Below are 17,610 nucleotides of genomic sequence, written 5' to 3' on the forward strand. Positions count from 1 at the left end.
CATGTCCTTTGTCCTGCTCCCACATGGAGCTAAGAATGTTTTTTTAAAAATCAACAAATAAAAAGACCGGGTGGGATTGGTTTTATAAGAAAGCTAGCAGAAACCTGAAAGAAGATCTGCAGTCAGGACAGGAGATTGAAATAGTATTGCTTTGCTGAACCGCGGCTTCTTTGCTGTCAGAGCTCCTCATCATGGTATGTCGTCTTTAAGCTCCATACCTGGGGTTTGGATATAGAACAGAGATGGGAAATCTGTGGCCCTGCAGATGTTACTGTATTCCTTCTTCCATCAGCCTCAGCCAGCATGGCCACAGATCAAGGGTGATGGGAGTTGTAGTCTGACAACATCCAGAAGGTCACAGTTTCCTCATTACTAGTGTAGACCATCTGGGTGCAAAATTTAAAATATTCACCTTGTACGCTATCAAAGGAGTCCATCCTCTCTGTCTCTATGTCTCTCTCTCTCTTCCGCATGTATCATCCTGAATGTATTTTTGTGAAAGTGTACCAGAACTAGATTAGTAATTAGTTGAAGTGTAATAATAGTTGAGCCTCACTTTCTTGGGCAACTTCCTATCGAGTTTGAAGGAAAGTGCTGTGTAAGTATTTATATATTTATATTATTGCTTATAGCAGTACCTTTTCATGGGCCACATGGCTCTGTGAATGCTGATGTTAACTGAAAGCAAAGTATTAATCACTCTTAAGTGAACAGGGTGATTATTTTGCTCAGCAAAATACTCAGCATATTTTGATTTGTACAACTTTTTGGTGTTACTTGAGTAATTAAAATACGAAGGGAGGGGCACACATCTGATCCAGCTCTTGTTATATACAGCAAGCAATGGCCTCAGGCAGAGAAGTGTGTCCCCGCGTGCACCAAACATGACATAGGGTCAAGACAATGAGGTCTGGATAAGCATTGTGATGCAGATGTGCAACATTCATGTGTGAGTGCCTCTTACGTGGGGGTCTCTCACTGGGCTGGGGTAATTTAAGGTGCCTACCCCCCTGTCAATATTTTGCAGGAGAGATTCACGTGCATACTGGGGCTTTAGAGTGGTGTATTTAAACAGGGTTAAGTGATCTGTTGCCCTAGTGCAACAAATCCACTTCTTTTCTTTTTGAAGAATGGCGTTTGTGGTTTGGAAAGTGACTGAGAAATGCACTGAAAATATGGGATGAACAAATGATTAATGAAAAGACTTGAAGACTTATTGCTACTACTGAATCTTTACTGGGTTCTCAATGTTTTTCCAGTGCTGGGTTTTAATCAGTGTTCACACATTATCCAAAACACTGTGTGGACTTTGGGCTTTCAAATATCAGTGGTGCCCTGTGTGACACGAGAATTTGGTGCCCACCTTCCATTTTTCCATTGGTGCAGCACCTTCTTGGCTCTGTCCCCAATACGGGTGAATCTGTCACACTCCTCCAATACAGATGTGTCCGGCTTCTCTTGATGTTTCTTGTGCCTGAGTCATTGGATACCTACTGCCATCTAGAGCAGGAGTTCCCCATATGTGGCCTGCGGACCAAAAGCTTTGGCGACGTCACCTATGGAATTGTGAAGACCACATGAAATATTCTTATTTGATCACATTAAATATTCTTATGTTGTCTTTTATTGTATTATCATTTAAATTCCAATTTTTCCCCCCACGGGAGGTGAGGGCAGCATGGGAATCGCTGTTAGGGTAAACAATACTGAGCTGGGTGACCCAGATAGTCTGAGGCTTCTTCCTGTGTTGGGCAAAAACAGAAAACAAAGAATATAGAGAAGCTAAGAAAATGCTGCTCCTTCCAAGGCTTAACAATGTAATCCATTTTCAGGTTAGTCAGGGTGAAGGTGACTACCTCAGGCACTCCAAAACCTACATCTTTGAGCAGTGTGGGGTAGATACTGTATGCACTTGACCAGGGCCGGATTTAGGTTTGATGAGGCCCTAAGCGACTGAAGGTAACGGGGCCCTTTATATGTCCAGCTGTCCTTTGTCAACAACAAATTGTCTCTTTGTTGTGTTGAATATACGATATATGGTAATTTATGGACCTAATAGGTATCTAAAGCCATTTGCACATGTTGCCATGCAACCAGGCCATGCACAATGTAGGCACCCTATATATAGAAATGAGCAAACCAATATTTTAGGGAGCAGGCTAGCAGGTGGGGCCCATTACTTATGCAGTAGGAGCCTACGCAACACAAAACACTATTGCTATATGTAGGTTTTACTTTATTTGTTTTTTATCTTATATTTTGGAAATGTAGATTAAAAAAAAATATTTCAGTTTTTTGGGGGGCCCTAAGCTATAGCTAGTGGGATGCGGGTGGCGCTGTGGGTAAAACCTCAGCGCCTAGGACTTGCCGATTGCATGGTCGGCGGTTCGAATCCCCGTGGCGGGGTGCGCTCCCGTTGCTTGGTCCCAGCGCCTGCCAACTTAGCAGTTCGAAAGCACCCCTAAGTGCAAGTAGATAAATAGGGACCGCTTACCAGCGGGAAGATAAACGGCGTTCCGTGTGCTGCGCTGGCTCGCCAGATGCAGCTTGTCATGCTGGCCACGTGACCCGGAAGTGTCTTCGGACAGCGCTGGCTCCCAGCCTCTAGAGTGAGATGAGCGCACAACCCTAGAGTCTGGCAAGACTGGCCCGTAGGGGCAGGGGTACCTTTACCTTTAAGCTATAGCTTGTTTAGCTTATATGTAAATCTGGCACTGCACTTGATACATGTGTGTGTCTCTCCCAGCCCCGCAGTTGTTGCTGCTCCTCAGTCGGCCAAATTTCTTGGGCGGGCTCTGATACTTCCTCGGAAACCTATGCAGTTCAGTGGAGTTTGCTCCCACTGGGAAGCGGATAAAGGCTCGCAGCCCGTTTCTCAGCCGAAGGCAGCCGCCTTTCCCAAGGCCGTCCCCGCCCGAGGGCTCCCTGGGCTCCGCCTGCCCACGGACCTGTTCATAAGGCTCCCTGCCCAGCCGGACGCCCGCAATGACAGCGGCGCATCTCCGTCAGTCCCGAGCAAGCCCTGTGCTTGCGCAGCCTCCTTTCCCCAACGCGAGGCGGCGGGAGCCAATCGCAAGCGGGGAACAGCCAGCTGCGCCAGGCTTCGGTTTGTGATTGGAGGATCGGTTTCTATTTAAGGCTCCCGCCTCAGTAAGTGCCGCATTCTCTCTCCGGGCAAGTTCAGTCAGGGGCGTCGAGCTGCTTCTCTCTGTTTTTTTCTCGCGCAGCAACTTCGTAAATGGTATTGAGGGGGTCTAAAGCGGCTGCTGCCCACCGTCCAGGTCAGGGCTACCACGTGCTGTGCTCTTTTGCAGTCGGGAGCGTCTTTGGGACTCGCATTTTTGTGCAGCCCACGAAGTCCAAAAGCAGCTGCTCAGAGGGCTTGCTCAAGGCGCTCACCCTTTCGCTCCACACAAGGGGCGAGGGCAACCCAGCCAGATGGCGGTGTATAAATAATAAAATACTTATAAGTATGCTGCTGCTGCTTGACAAGGGAAGAGACTCCCACGACAGGTGATGGATTCTCCTTCCCTGGGTGTTTTTAAGCAGAGGTTGGATGGCCATCTGTCGTGGCTGCTCGCTTTGAGATTACTGCATTTCAGGCGGCTGGGCTAGATGACCCTTGGTGTCCCTTCCAACTGACAAAATGGATTTAAATAAGGGCGAATGTAAGGCTCTGCACTTAAGCAGGAAGAACCAGCTACACAAATATAAGGTGGGGGACACTTGTCTTGCCAGTAGTACATGTGAAAAGCATCTAGGGGTCTTAGTAGACCACAAGTTGAACATGAGCCAAACAGGACTCTATTCTCAGGAGAATAATGTAAAAAGAAAAAAAAGCAGACACTCTAAGATAGTGATCTTACGATTTGAAGTCAAGGGCTTTTTTTCTCTAGAGATCAATGGGAGCGTCTTTATCCTTGCACTGTGTCCTCATCCAGGAATCAATAGGCTGATAACTGTATAAGCATAATGAATCTGCTCCACTCCTTGCTCTGTGTTTGTGCAGGGACTTGCTGTGTCAGAAAAAAAAGTTAATCCATTTTAACTTATCAGGACACCCCTATCTGGGTACTGACCAGACCCAGGTTTGTGCTGTTTTAGCAAACTTGCTGTGTGATGTACCTTTGGACTCTGTGTGGAACATGATTATACCTCCTTCCTCCCAGAACTTAATTCTCAACTCTGGGAGACACAGATTAGAAAGACTACAAATGTGTTTTCTCAGCACCCTTGTACTATGAATTCTAGTACACTTGATAATTGAAGCTGTACGTTTTTATTTTGTATTGCCGAGAAGCATACTGCTGGAGTAAGAATATGCAAGGCTTTTAGAGTTATAGAATGTTTTGACTTTTCCCTATAATTTAATCATCTGCCAAAGCTATTTATTGTCTGATACATGAAATATGATCCTTGAAAGAAATTAAAACATTAGAAGCACTGTTTGAATTGGGTCACCACCACCCCCTTTCTTTTGAAAGTGAAATATGACTTATGAGTATATGTCCTTGAGTAGATGTTTTTACATGCTTTCACCTTTTGCTGAAAATCCATGCTGAAAGACTCACGCACATAAACTTTACTAGGGTGGTAATGGTAGAAATATTGCTAAATTGCCTTCATTTTTACTGTGTCTGTTGAAACAGCAGGTGCGGATAACCTTCTTTGGCCCGAGGGCTGCATTGTCTGCTTGTAACTCCTTCAGGGACTGCATGTGGCAAAAAATCAGTCATGGGTACTAAACGCTCTTGCAAATGCACAGGGAAAACCATTACCCATCACTACCTCAGGGCGAAACCCAGCCCATGAACCAACAATTTGCCCTCTGTGTTAAAAGCAATCCAGATATTCCTCCTCTTCTTGTCTTTTCCATTCTGTAACAGTAGCATGTGGATGGCAGGCCATACAGTCAACAGTGCATTCAGTCTATTGTGCTGCATGTGCTTGAGGGTGCTCTTTAACACACTGAACCTTGTCTCTCACCACCTGCAGGTCTTCTATATCTTCCTCGTCATGCTGCTCTCTGGTGTGGGCAGCTCCTCTGTTTTAAATTCCACATCGTTGGAGGACCAGCTTTTCCAGTACATTGACGACCATCAAGAAGAATTTGTTAAGGTAGAAGCAGCGCCAAATGTGAACTCTGCTAGCAAAAAATGTGCCATTCAACCCCACTGTTCCTTACTTGGAAGCAATTCCTTTTGTATAATAAGGTTTACTGCCAGTCGAGTTTGCATAGGATAACAGCGCCAGCTTGAACCACAGAGCAGAGAGTAACCTCCTCTGCCTCTTTTTTCCCAATTGCTCAGCTAGGCAGTTACTTCGTTACCAAGGTGCTTGGTGTTTATAAGCAAGGTATGACAAAAATGTTGTTTTTCCTCTTTCCTTTGGCAACACCAAATGATACCAACAGGCAAGGCATAGGTACTCAATTGTACTTTGTTGCACAACATAACAGTTTATAAATAACCCTGTTTATAAATAACCCTTCTAGGGGCAAACTAGATGTGGTATTTTTGCAACATTTCCCCATTCAAGTATGAAGAAAGAATCACAGAGTTAGAAAGGATCCAGAGGGTCATCTAGTCCAACCCCCTGCAACACAGGCATCTTTTCCCCAGTGCGGGGCTTGAACTCACAACCATGAGAATAAGTCTCATGCTCTTCTGACTGACCTATCCTAAATGAAGTGGGGTTCTATTTTTATTTTTTTAATAACAAAAGGCACATTCATAGGCACATTCACCCCTAGGCTTTACATGCCCACACACTGACATCACAGATACTTTTCTCTTAGTACCCAAGGCAGGGAAGAGAATTTTACAGAGCCACATCTATATTTTTTTGTAAACACAGGCTCCCCCACCCCATCTTTTAGACCAGAACGTAGCAGAGATGTAACTAAACAGACAAAGCTGTCCCCATCACTATTAGTTTGGCCCTGAGAATTAAGTTAACTGCACTTGCATTACCTGTTGTGTTCATGGGTGTTCCTGAAATCAGACTATCTAACAATACAGAATCAATGCAATTGCATAATCCAAACAAAATTTCAGGATGGAGAAAATGGTGTGGGTGGACATCTTTATTGCTGCTCTGATTCTTCCATGCTTCCTCTTTAAAAAGGAAGATTTTATAGTGACGGGTCCCTTAGATGTAATTAGAAGGAAATAGGATTTACCAAGATGGATTACCGCACCTTTAACAGTGGTCCCACCCAGAGGCCATTTCTATCTAATTACTGAATTCTTAAATAGGAAGGAAAAAATGACCGCACAGGCAGTTGTTCATTTAAAGCTTTATATGACACTTCATAACACCATGCACGATCACTGTTTTTTTATTTCAGACTCTTAGGAAATGGGTAGCTGTGGAGAGTGATTCCATACAACCAGCGCAAAGATCAAAAGTGATAGAAATGGTAGAAATAGCTAAACGTCGTCTCCAGGAGTTAGGAGCAAATGTGACGTTGGTCAATATGTCCGTCGACCAGGTAACAAGGGGTTTGAGGTGGGAATATATCAGTTTTCCGCTTATTCCTCCTCAGCTGCAGCTCCTCGTGCAGTACACATCATGGTGGGGTGGGGGGTTGACCTTCAAGTTGCGATAGTGCAAAGGCAAGGCTGGTTCAGAAGACACATTCCATGAGCAAGAAGGATTCTGCTCATGATTATTTGGTTCCAAGCCTTTGTTTCAAAACATAATGCCTTCCTGTTTTCCTAAGGTTTTGAATTTAATGGAGCAATGTCTCACTATACCCCTGCAGGTACTTGATGGCAGAAATATTTCATTACCTCCTGTCATTCTGGCAGAGCTTGGAGAAGATCCACTAAAGCCCACTGTGTGTTTTTATGGACATGTGGATGTGATGCCTGCTAAAAAGTCGGATGGGTGGGAAACAGATCCCTACGTATTGACTGAAATTGGTGGTATGTACACCACCATTGCTTTTGACACGGTTATTTTAATGTTGTATGCATTTCACACACCCACACACCCCTTCCCCAACTTCGTTTCATAATTCAGCTTCTGCTTAATGGTGTTATCTGAATTGCCGGAAGAGATCTTTTGATGAAGGGCGGTATATAAATTTCATTAATAAAATCAGATGTTGTGGGTTAATGGTCTCATGAAAACCCAACAAGTTTACGCTCCCCCCCCCCCCCCATTTCTCTCCTAAAAGAGGTCACCATTGATTACCGAAGCCATCTTCGGAGCTAAATCAAAGCTTAAACCCAGAGTAAAATGAATGTGCTTCCTCTTGTGAACCGCTCTGAGACCTACAGGGATTGGGCAGTATACAAATTTAACAACAGCAACAACAACCATACCTGGAGTTGAGCCACCCTTATTCCCTTGAGCATTGTTTGAGGGGTAGTGAGGCTGAAGAGAGTATAGTAAATTCATGACAGAGGCAAGAGTCAGGCCAGGGACTTCCTGATTCATAGCTTAGTCTCTTCGTTGTTGTGTTGTACCCTTTCAGTTCTACCCTTAGCATTATCAGAAGTTTAAAAGTTTAATACGAGCTTTCTTTATCTGGAGGGAACCTTTATGGGCGTGGAGCAACAGATAACAAAGGACCTGTCCTAGCCTGGATACATGCAGTGAGTGCATTCAAAGAACTAAAAAAAGTAAGTCAAATAAAAAGGTATGCTGTTACCAGATTTGCTAATACAGTGGACGCTCGGGATGCGAATGTGATCCGTGTGGGATGCACGTTCGCAACCCCAAGCGGCACATCAGCGCACATGCAGGTTGCGATTTGGCACATGCACAAAGTGCAATTTAGAACTTCTGCGCATGGGTGACTGCCAAAATCTGGAAGTAACCTGTTCTGGTACTTCCGTGTTTCGGCGGTCCGTAACCTGAAAAAATGCAACCTGAAGCGTCTGTAACCCGAGTTATGACTGTATGCCAAAGGCACACATGGCTGTGATCTTTTGAACTTTGCTGGACAGTTTGGACACCACAGACCTTGTTTCAAGTCTGATTACATTCAGACCAACACTGATTAAATTCAGAGAATCTAGCAGTAATCACCTTGTATGAAAATCTGAAGTGGAGACTTGAAGACTAGGAAGGGTGTAAAACGCTAGAGATCAGATTTAAGAGAACTAGAATTGGACAAGAACTGTGAAATCAGAAAGTTAGAAAAAAGTGAGAGTTGAGACATGGATATGATCTGGCCTGCTGTAAGGTAACTGCAGAGAAGCAAAAAGAAGGGGGGAGGATTTTCACTGCAACATGGCAGTACACTCTCACAGCCAGGGTAGAGTTGGTGTTCCAAGAGTCACAATTTTCTTGGGTTGTTGGGAGAAAACAGGGTCAGGGTCTCCTCCTAAATGGAGACCACCACCAGCAGTCTCTCCCCTCAAGCCTCCCCTAATCCACCAGGACCCTCAAGAGCCTCCCTTCATTTTTAAGTATCTCCTTATGTTACTTTGGGTTCTGCTGAGCTTTCTTATTCTAGTAAAAGGAAGCAGGAATGAAAACAAAAATCTGCTAGCTAGTGCCTTGTCCTGACTAGCTCCAAAAAGAAATATAATAGACATGATAAAGAAGCAGCCAGGCTTTATGGGATTTTTGAAACAGAGCCGCATTGTGCAGCGTTTAGGATGCATTCTGAAAAGCTGAACAAGGCATCTTAGGTCTCATGCCACACTTCCGGTTCTTCCATGATTTCTAGGCATGGGTCCGAGAGCTTTTTCTATTGTCCTGCTGCTTTCCCCAGGAAATCCTGCTGCTTATTTCTGAATCAGAACAAACGCCAATCCGCAGAAAGCCTGACTGACGTTTGTTCTGATTCAGCAGTAAACAGCAGGCCCGAAAGTCATTACATAACAAAAGGGTGAAGGTGAAGAACAATCATAGGAGATCATGAATCACTTCAGTTAAATTTCCCACTACAGATGTAAGGCAAACACCCTCATGCATCTTAGCCAATCAAATTTGTATTTTTATAAGGTGACCCTGTCTCTTCTGAAAAGGACAGGCTTAGATTTCTCAAGAAATGCAAAAGAGGACATTTGTCTTAATCAAGGCAGGATATTCTTGTGGGACAGAATCCAGTTACTCACAAGGGATGATTAATGGCCGCTCTTGATTTGGGTAGAGAAATGAATCAGCAGCCGAATGCATATTGTTCCAAACTGGGTGCATATGTGTCAAGGAACAGCCATCAGCACCCCGGCCACTGCATCCTGCACTCGTTGTTATGATCGCCTGCATAGAACATATTACAGTAGTTGAGCCCAGAGGTAACTGGACAAAAAAATAGAATTGACTTTTTACTGAGAGTGCATTTTCCTTCCTTTGTTTTTAGGACTTGCCAGTAAACCTCAAGTTTCTTATTGAAGGCATGGAAGAAGCAATCTCCATTGGACTAAAAGAACTGGTTGAAAGCGAGAAAGATCAGTTTTTCTCCAATGTTGACTATATTGTGATTTCAGATAATACTTGGCTCAGCACGGAAAAGCCAGCTCTTACGTATGGGACTCGGGGAAATGCCGGCTTCTCTGTGGAGGTAAAAGGGTAATAATGGAGTCACATGTCCTGGCCCACCTCAGCTAAAGAAGGCACTCGCCTGATAGTTAAGTCTTTATCGACAGAAGAAGCACTTTCAGCAACTTCCGCAGTGCTCTGGATGCACACACTTCAGGCCACTAGGCAGCTCTCCCTGATATCTGTGCCCAGTGGAGCAGTTGCAGCAACAGTGAGAACCTGCCCCTCTGCTGGCTTGTATACCCTCCCCCTGATGGGTTGTGCACCTGCAACCAGAGACTTCTCTTTCATGGAAGATGCCGCTTCTCTTCTTGCTTCAAGCCCCTCCTGCTTCGAGGATACAGTGGGGTGGTGGAAGGTGTGGAGTCTACTGAACCATCTATCACCAGAACAACCTCCTCTTCTTCCACCACTTACTGCCTGTCTTTCTCCTTCTTGGACTTGCCTGACTTCTTCCTTCTTCTCCTTTCCTTCCTCTTGCCTTGCGGGCAGTGCCAAACCCTATATATCACTGGCCCCCTCTCCTGGGCCATTCCCCTGATCCCCGGTCCCCTGCCTCTGCCTCACACTCTTTGGAGTCCTGCCAGTCTCTGACATCATATGTGTCTAAAACATTATTTTTCTGGCTTTGATGTTAGGTAGAAAGGATGCAAATTGTGCTACCGATAGAGCACTCCTTCCACCCTTTCTCCCACTTGTACTCCCCCTTTTAATTGATATTCCAGTACACTTAATCATCGCTGCTAAGGTCATAGTCACTGTCTCCTTCGCTTATATCAAACATTTATTTTGCAAAAACAGGAAGTGCCTGGCACTGTCCAGGAATTTGTAGAATAAAAATACACTGCAATTTTAAAATGGATAGTATACTTTGTGAGTTTGGACCAGTCGTGCCACAAACTGGGAGAGGTCATGCAGAAGTCACATTTCAGTCCACCATCTTGATTCAAAATGGTGCCCGGCATCCAAACAGTGATGAAGACCATCACCTCAGGAGCCTTCATGCTGAGAGGTGGCCAAAACTATGTCAAAAACCAAATTAATGCTGAAGTGATGTTTTGGTCCACCATCTTGATCCATAATGGTGTCCAGTATCCAAACAGTGACAAAGTCTGCTCACGCCCTGCATCAAGAACTATTGTGTCAAGTTATCTCAAGAGACAGCCAAACCTATGCCAAGAAACAGTAACCAAAGTCATATTTCAGCCTGTCATCTTGAATCAAAATGGCATCCAAACATTGACAAAGAATGCCACCCTCACCTCGGAAACCCTTGTGCCTAGTTTGGCAATGATATCTTGAGTGGCATCCAAATGTACAACCAGACAGGCAAACTACTTTCCAAAATGTATAACAGATAAATAAATACATGAGTACTAATCATGCTGATGCAACCCAGGATACTTCTGGTGGAGATAGTAGTATTTGCATAATTCTTCCTTCACAGAGATAGCGCTGTGTGTGTGTGTGTAAAACACATTCCACGTTATCTTGGGGTTCATCCATGCTGTCGTTTAATACAGATAGTAAACTTACTGTACCTCCATTAATTCTCCGTCATCTATATGGCATTCTCATTCAAATTAACCCCTTTACACACTTGCCTCTCCCACAATCTCCTTTTGAAAAGGAGAGTCATGCAGGGCAACAGAAACAACTCGCCGTTCATATGTTGTTGATGTAATCCAGAAGGGTTGAATGTTAAAAGGAATCGATGCAAGATTTATGCTATATAAATAAAGAGGATGTAAGCTTCAGGTGCAAACATAAAAGGAATGTCAGTACTACAAGCTTCAATCCTACTCAGAACTATGATGCTAATTCTGAGTAGGATTGGAGCTTGTAGTATTGACATTCCTAATTATGCTAATTAATTCCTATGATGCAAATTAAAACAATGATAATGTGTCGGTCATGATGTTGTCTTCATGTTTAAATTAGGTACAAGGTGGCGAAAGAGATCTTCATTCAGGAGCTCTAGGTGGCATCGTCCAGGAACCCATGTCTGATCTGATAGCCTTGCTTGGTAAAAATTCTGTTCATTTGTCTATATACTCTTTAACAAATGATAAAAATGCTTGGTTTAATTTTCATAGGCAAGTTAGGAATGTAGGATAGTAGAGTGGCAATTAATTGACAAACCCAAGGTTTCTATAGATGAATATTCACAAGTGTACATGTACTGGTTGAGAGCCAGTGTGGTGTAGTGGTTAAGAGCGGTAGTCTCGTAATCTGGGGAACCGGGTTCGCATCTCCGCTCCTCCACATGCAGCTGCTGGGTGACCTTGGGCCAGTCACAGTCTCTCAGCCCCACTCACCTCACAGAGTGTTTGTTGTGGGGGAGGAAGGAAAAGGAGAATGTTAGCCGCTTTGAGACTCCTTAAAGGGAGTGAAAGTCGGGATATCAAATCCAAACTCTTCTTCTTCTACAAAAGACTGAGGACTCTCTGAGAACAGGTGGAGAAGTAGGGGCAGATTATAGTAGCCAGGACTGAGGGTATTGCCAAATGTTCATTCCTTTGGTATTCTCAAGTAACATAGTGGTAAACTGAGAATTATTTTATAAGGCACTAACTGTGGTGTTAAAAACACTGAAGTGGAACCCTAATTGGACATGAAATTACATGCTGATTTTTCAGAGTACTCATTGCATTTGCTGCGACAATTTCTTTGAACATTATGTTGCAGAGTTGTTTGAAACTGAATCACACCTGAAGGTTAAGTTGCTTTTGCTAAAGCTGGCTTGTAATGCAAACATAAAATGACCAGACCATACTGCCTTTAATATTTTATGTAATTTTTCAGTAGTAACAAATAGAGAGATATAAATTTCACCTAAAAATAACAATTGTCCCCACCCCCTAATAACCCCTTGCCCAACACAATGGAAATCCTAAGCACACAACAGCCATTTGCAGAGATGGAAAAGATGACAGACAATCAGAAGAAATCCGTTTCAATTCCAGTTTACCCACACATAAGGCTGGTTATATCTAGGAAGGAAATATACTACTACTACTACTTCTGTTACTAATAATAATAAATATTTTCATTATTACTATTTGGAATTATATCCCAGCCTTCCTCCTCAACCTCAACTTCCTTGGTTGGTTGGTGGTACTGACCCACCGTGTGACTTCTTTCCCCCCCAAAATGGTTCTCTTTTGCTTTCTTCTGTCTACACCCAGACACAGCACAAATAGCACACAAGCCCATAGCATTCTGTCAGTCCTTCTCGTACAGGGTTAAGGGGGCCAAGGAGGGTCACACAGACAGATCTCATATGACTGAGCATGGAACAACAGCAATTGTGTGTTTTGCAAAATGTGTTTGTTCCATAGACAGTCTTGTGGATTCATCAGGCCACATTCTGATTCCTGGAATCTATGATGACGTTGATGATTTTACAGAAGAGGAGAAGAAGCTGTATGAGCCAATAGAATTTGACATAGAGCAATACAAGGTTGACGTTGGTGTGAAGAAATTTCTCTATGATACCAAGGTACAGTACTGTCAATAGAAATTGAAAGCCTGACAGGACATCTAAAATAAAGGAATTGCAGAAAGATGTTGAGAGAAGCCATGACTGGCTAACTCCTATTTTTGTTTCATTATGTTTCTAAGGAGGAAATACTTTCACACTTGTGGCGTTTCCCATCTCTCTCTATTCATGGGATAGAAGGAGCTTTTCATGAAAAAGGGATCAAAACAGTTATACCATCAAGAGTCATAGGAAAGTTTTCAATCCGGCAAGTTCCTCACATGAACCTTTCTACTGTGGAATGTCAGGTAATGTTGGTTAGACACACTTGATTATGATTCAGCTTATTTGCATAACAGGTCCAGGCACTGTTTCAGCTCTTACATTTAAAGTAAAAAAAGGCATGTGATGATGTATTGTTATCCCACCAGTGAAGGTCAGAGACCCCGATTCCTTGACTTTCTCATTTTACAAATTAAGCACTGGAAGAGATAACACGGTCTGCTTAGTATTAACAGTTCACCTATGTAGAAGCCTATGTCCAAAGATTTGCTTGCGTAGGCTGAAATTCACTTCCCTCTCCCTTTTGCTTTGGGCTCATGTCTCTTTAGGATTGACAGGTCACAATGATGCATTTGATGCTGACAGTGAGAAAGCCACAACTAACTGAATTCCACTGTCAATGTGAACTTTCCAAACTGTGTGTTGTGACACGTTAGTGTGTTGGCATGTTGCACAAACACTCCCCATGCTCCTCCCAAGGGTTGGAAAGGGGTTAGTTTAACCTCCGGTTTGCTAGTAAAACTGAATTACTGTGTTGCAAAATGATGCATGTCTAAAAAGTGTGTCACCAACATGAAAAGTGTGGAAAGCTCTGGTCTAGAGAGAGCAACCTCTCAATCACCACAGCCCAGCTTCACTCCTTCTCCATAAATCTACTTCTGTGTAGAAGGTGGAAGCTGGCCCTTATGTTGTCCCACACTGCCTCTTTCCCTGCATGAAGTTTGAGTCCCAGCCCAGGCAAACTGATAACTATCCCTTCCCACACAGAAGTTGGACTGCAAACTATTTAGTTCCCTGAGCAACCAACTACTCCATCCTGCCATACCAGTTCAATCAATTAGTGGCAGAGGGTTCACTGCTAACAAACACCATGGAATATAGATAATATAAAGACACCACAAACATTTTTATTGAAAACATTTTCTTTTTAGGTGAAAGAGTATTTAGAAAAGGAATTCTCTAAACGAAACAGCCCAAACAAACTGAGAGTGTGTGCCGAGGAGGGTGCATCGCCATGGATTACTAATACCAGTGATCCTCAGTATAAAGCAGCTGCAAAGGCAATCAAAAGAGGTTTGAAATGTTTTTTGAAATATATATATATTTGTTTAGAACATTATTTGACTTACACATGCTCATTTTCTGTCTCTCTAAAGATGTGAAATATGTGTAAAGAATAAAGCTTGAACACTACAAATAAATTAGACTGTATCACATAATCTGAAATTAAGGTGTTCATTTAGCTTTGTCAACAAAAAGCAGGAAAGTTAGCTTTTCAAGTGCCAAATATTCCATTTTTTGTTAGCAGAAGCATGTTCTCCTATAGAGCCTCCTGAAAACCTAATTTGCATCCCCTGGTGAAATTATTTTGTTTCAGACAAAAAAAAGTTTGTGTGTGTGTGTGAGAGAGAGAGAGAGAGAGAGAGAACAGAAAAATTACTTGACTTTTATCATTCTAGGTTTTTTCTGCCTCCCATTCCTTCATGGAATTTTTAAACAATTCCCTTATCTTCCCTATATATGTAGTCTCCCTTCATTTTATTTTTTTTTAAAAAAAAAATATTCCCCTCTTATTAATGATTTTAGAGAAAATCAACCTATTTGGCCAAATCTATTCTGGTTTTCCAGTGTGTTTTTAATAATACTTATAGCTTCAAAAATGTTTGTGTGTATTATTATTAATCACATTTTCCTCCTGTCCTTCCTTTAAAAAAGCTCAAAGTGGCATAAGTGTGAGGTAGCTTAGGCTGAGAAATAGCTTAATGCCATGGTAGACAACATCACAGCTTTGCATGCCCACTATGACAACTGTGCTTCCCTTACCAAAAAAACAAAACAAACCCAGAGATCCAACATGCAAACCTGTGTGCTGCATTAGACCACTTTTGAAGGCATTCCAGAGGCAACTTTTCATGCCCTTCTCCTCAACCAAATAAGCTAGCTCTGCCACCACCATAACATACACATAAGGCTGAAATGGGGGGGGGGGGAGCTTGTCAGTGTAATCAGCTCCAACTTGAAGAACAGGTACAGTTTGGGGGCTTGTGCCATGGCAGATATAGCAGTCTGCTTATGGCTACCTGCTGTGTTGATTTTTTTAACCACTACCACAACAGTAGAATTTCTTTAAACCAAAACCAAAACCAAGAGCACATTCTTCCCACTACCACTTCCATATGTTTCAGTTTTTAAAAAGGATCCAGATATGATTCGGGATGGATCAACAATTCCAATTGCTCAGATGCTTCAGGATATAACAAAGAAAAGTGTGATGATGTTTCCGATTGGAGCAGCAGATGATGGGGAGCACTCTCAGAAAGAGAAGATAAGCAGGTAAACAAGGTAGACTAATTCCATATAAGGCCCTCTTTATAGAGGGAAGTAAGGTATTTCCACATTACCTAAACATTAATACATGCATAGAGCAGAGTTCCTAATTACTAGGAAAGCGGAATATTTGTACTTCTCTGCTTCAAAACAGGAGGGGTTTTTTTATCTCCATATGTTTAAAATATTTCCAAAGCATACCAGAGTTTATAACTTGGCACATACAAAGTCCACAACACCCTTGTTGTTAGAAAAGGTCTAGAAATGGAATATGTCTACATCTGTCCCTCAAAAGGCAATGAGGAAGAGAAAAAATAGTGTCCTCACAACCCTCCCTGCACGCACACACAAATACAAGCCTGCATGTTTCTCTGTGGGAATGCATGTATATAAATAATGGCAAGACACGGATTCCACACTTTCCCTATCATTTCATGTAGTAGTCATTGAACAACCATTTGGTTTCATACTTTGGTTTACAATTCAGATAGTTCTTTGTTTCTGAAACATGCATGTATACAGGGTTCTATGTACCATCAGATTATATATATATGTAAAATGTCCCTACGAGTTGAAGAAATGAATTTTGGGCATTTCACACAATATAGCAACCTTAATATTTAGCTTGTTTGACAGTTGCTTTTCTCTTCTTTCCCAATCAGAAAAAATTACATTAATGGAACAAAAGTGTTTTCCTCCTTTTTACTGGAGATCTCAAAGCTCCATAAGGAATTACGGAGAGGCTCCAAGTGACAACTGCAACTTCATGGCAGATCAAGTGCAATTTGACTACTGGATTTGCAGTTCTGTTATCTATGGTTATGATTCCAGAAAAACGTCAAAGGGCTCTTCCATAAGTTCAGTTCCAGGACTGACAGACACTTGTCCTACCCCGCAACTACCTCCCGCCACCTCCATTATGAATGCATTTTGTCCTTTAAATCTGTGTTCCAATCATTCCTATATCTCTTAACGCACTTCAGAGCACAAATATACCCTCATCTTAATACAGGTGGGCTGTTCACTGCTGTATGTTAATGATTGTTATTAATGTCTTATAAATCATTGTCAACTGCTTTGTGAGATGATTGTTCTGACAAGTGGTGTCCTATATAAATCTTATAATAAAATAAAGTAGGTCTGCTTCTATTACTACTACTACTACTACTATTATTTATTAAATTTCTATTGCAGTTTACAACATAAAAACAAAATACACACCTTAATAACGAACAATAACAGTAACCCCTCCTCACACAGCTCAGAAGGCCATAATTAGCCAAAGGCCAGGGAGAAGAGGTATGTTTTTGCTTGGCTCCTAAAGATATTTAATGAAGGTGCCAAGCGAGCTTCTCTGGGGAGAACATTCAAATGTGGGGAGCTACCACTGAAAAGGCACATTCTTGTGTTGCTGCCCTCTGGACCTCTCATGGAGAAGGCACACAACAAGGGTATTTCGTGCCAGTTTCCCCTGTCACTCAGTTTCTGGGTCCACAACACAGCAGAATATATGTCATCTTCCTTTTCAGCTTTTGTGAGCTGGCACCATGGGAAGACTAAACCATGGTACATGCAGTGCTGAGGATCTGATGCTAGTGTCATCCTTAGAATTTTAGTAGTACAGTTATTACATTTTACATTGTCTGCTTATTTACTGATAATGCACTGGGATATTTGAGACTGGGTTTTGGTTCTAGAAAACAGGAAGCTATTCAGGAGTGTCGGAGTGCATACAAAAAACCAAGAGCACACCCAGGGCTTTTTTTCAGCCAGAACTCACAGGAACTCAGTTCTGGCACCTGCCTAGTGGGCACCATTGCCATTATAAGAGAACAAGGGAAGCGTTCATGGTGAGTTCCGGTATCTCTTTTTCTAGAAAAATAGCACTGAGCACATCTATTCTGGAAAACATACACACTACCTTGTTTCACCCACAGATACTGTCTTCTTTTCAGCATCAAACTCAAGGGGAACAGAACCTGCTGATTTGAAGCAGTTGTACAAAGTGGTGATTGGCA

The 17,610-nt window shown here is 42.6% G+C and overlaps 1 protein-coding gene across 2 annotated transcripts; it reads left to right on the plus strand.

Annotated features, from left to right (window-relative positions):
* The first annotated feature begins 50 nt into the window (after positions 1-50).
* On the plus strand, positions 51-16,741 carry LOC310681851 (beta-Ala-His dipeptidase-like). 2 transcript variants are annotated; one of them, XM_083449823.1, is made up of 12 exons: positions 51-194; positions 4,996-5,118; positions 6,350-6,493; positions 6,767-6,929; positions 7,543-7,631; positions 9,323-9,523; positions 11,443-11,527; positions 12,843-13,003; positions 13,126-13,290; positions 14,197-14,338; positions 15,451-15,598; positions 16,255-16,741. In XM_083449823.1, the coding sequence occupies exons 1-12, from the start codon at positions 192-194 to the stop codon at positions 16,343-16,345; spliced, it is 1,515 nt and encodes a 504-aa protein (XP_083305949.1). In that variant the 5' UTR covers positions 51-191; the 3' UTR covers positions 16,346-16,741. The 2 variants fall into 2 exon arrangements, with proteins under 2 accessions (XP_083305949.1, XP_083305950.1); XM_083449824.1 differs by lacking the exon at positions 51-194 and adding an exon at positions 1,448-2,319 and having other exon boundaries at positions 2,687-5,118.
* The last annotated feature ends 869 nt before the right edge of the window (positions 16,742-17,610 follow it).

The sequence above is a fragment of the Podarcis tiliguerta genome (assembly GCF_965153285.1).
Source record: "Podarcis tiliguerta genome assembly, chromosome: 7".
NCBI lineage: Eukaryota > Metazoa > Chordata > Lepidosauria > Squamata > Lacertidae > Podarcis > Podarcis tiliguerta.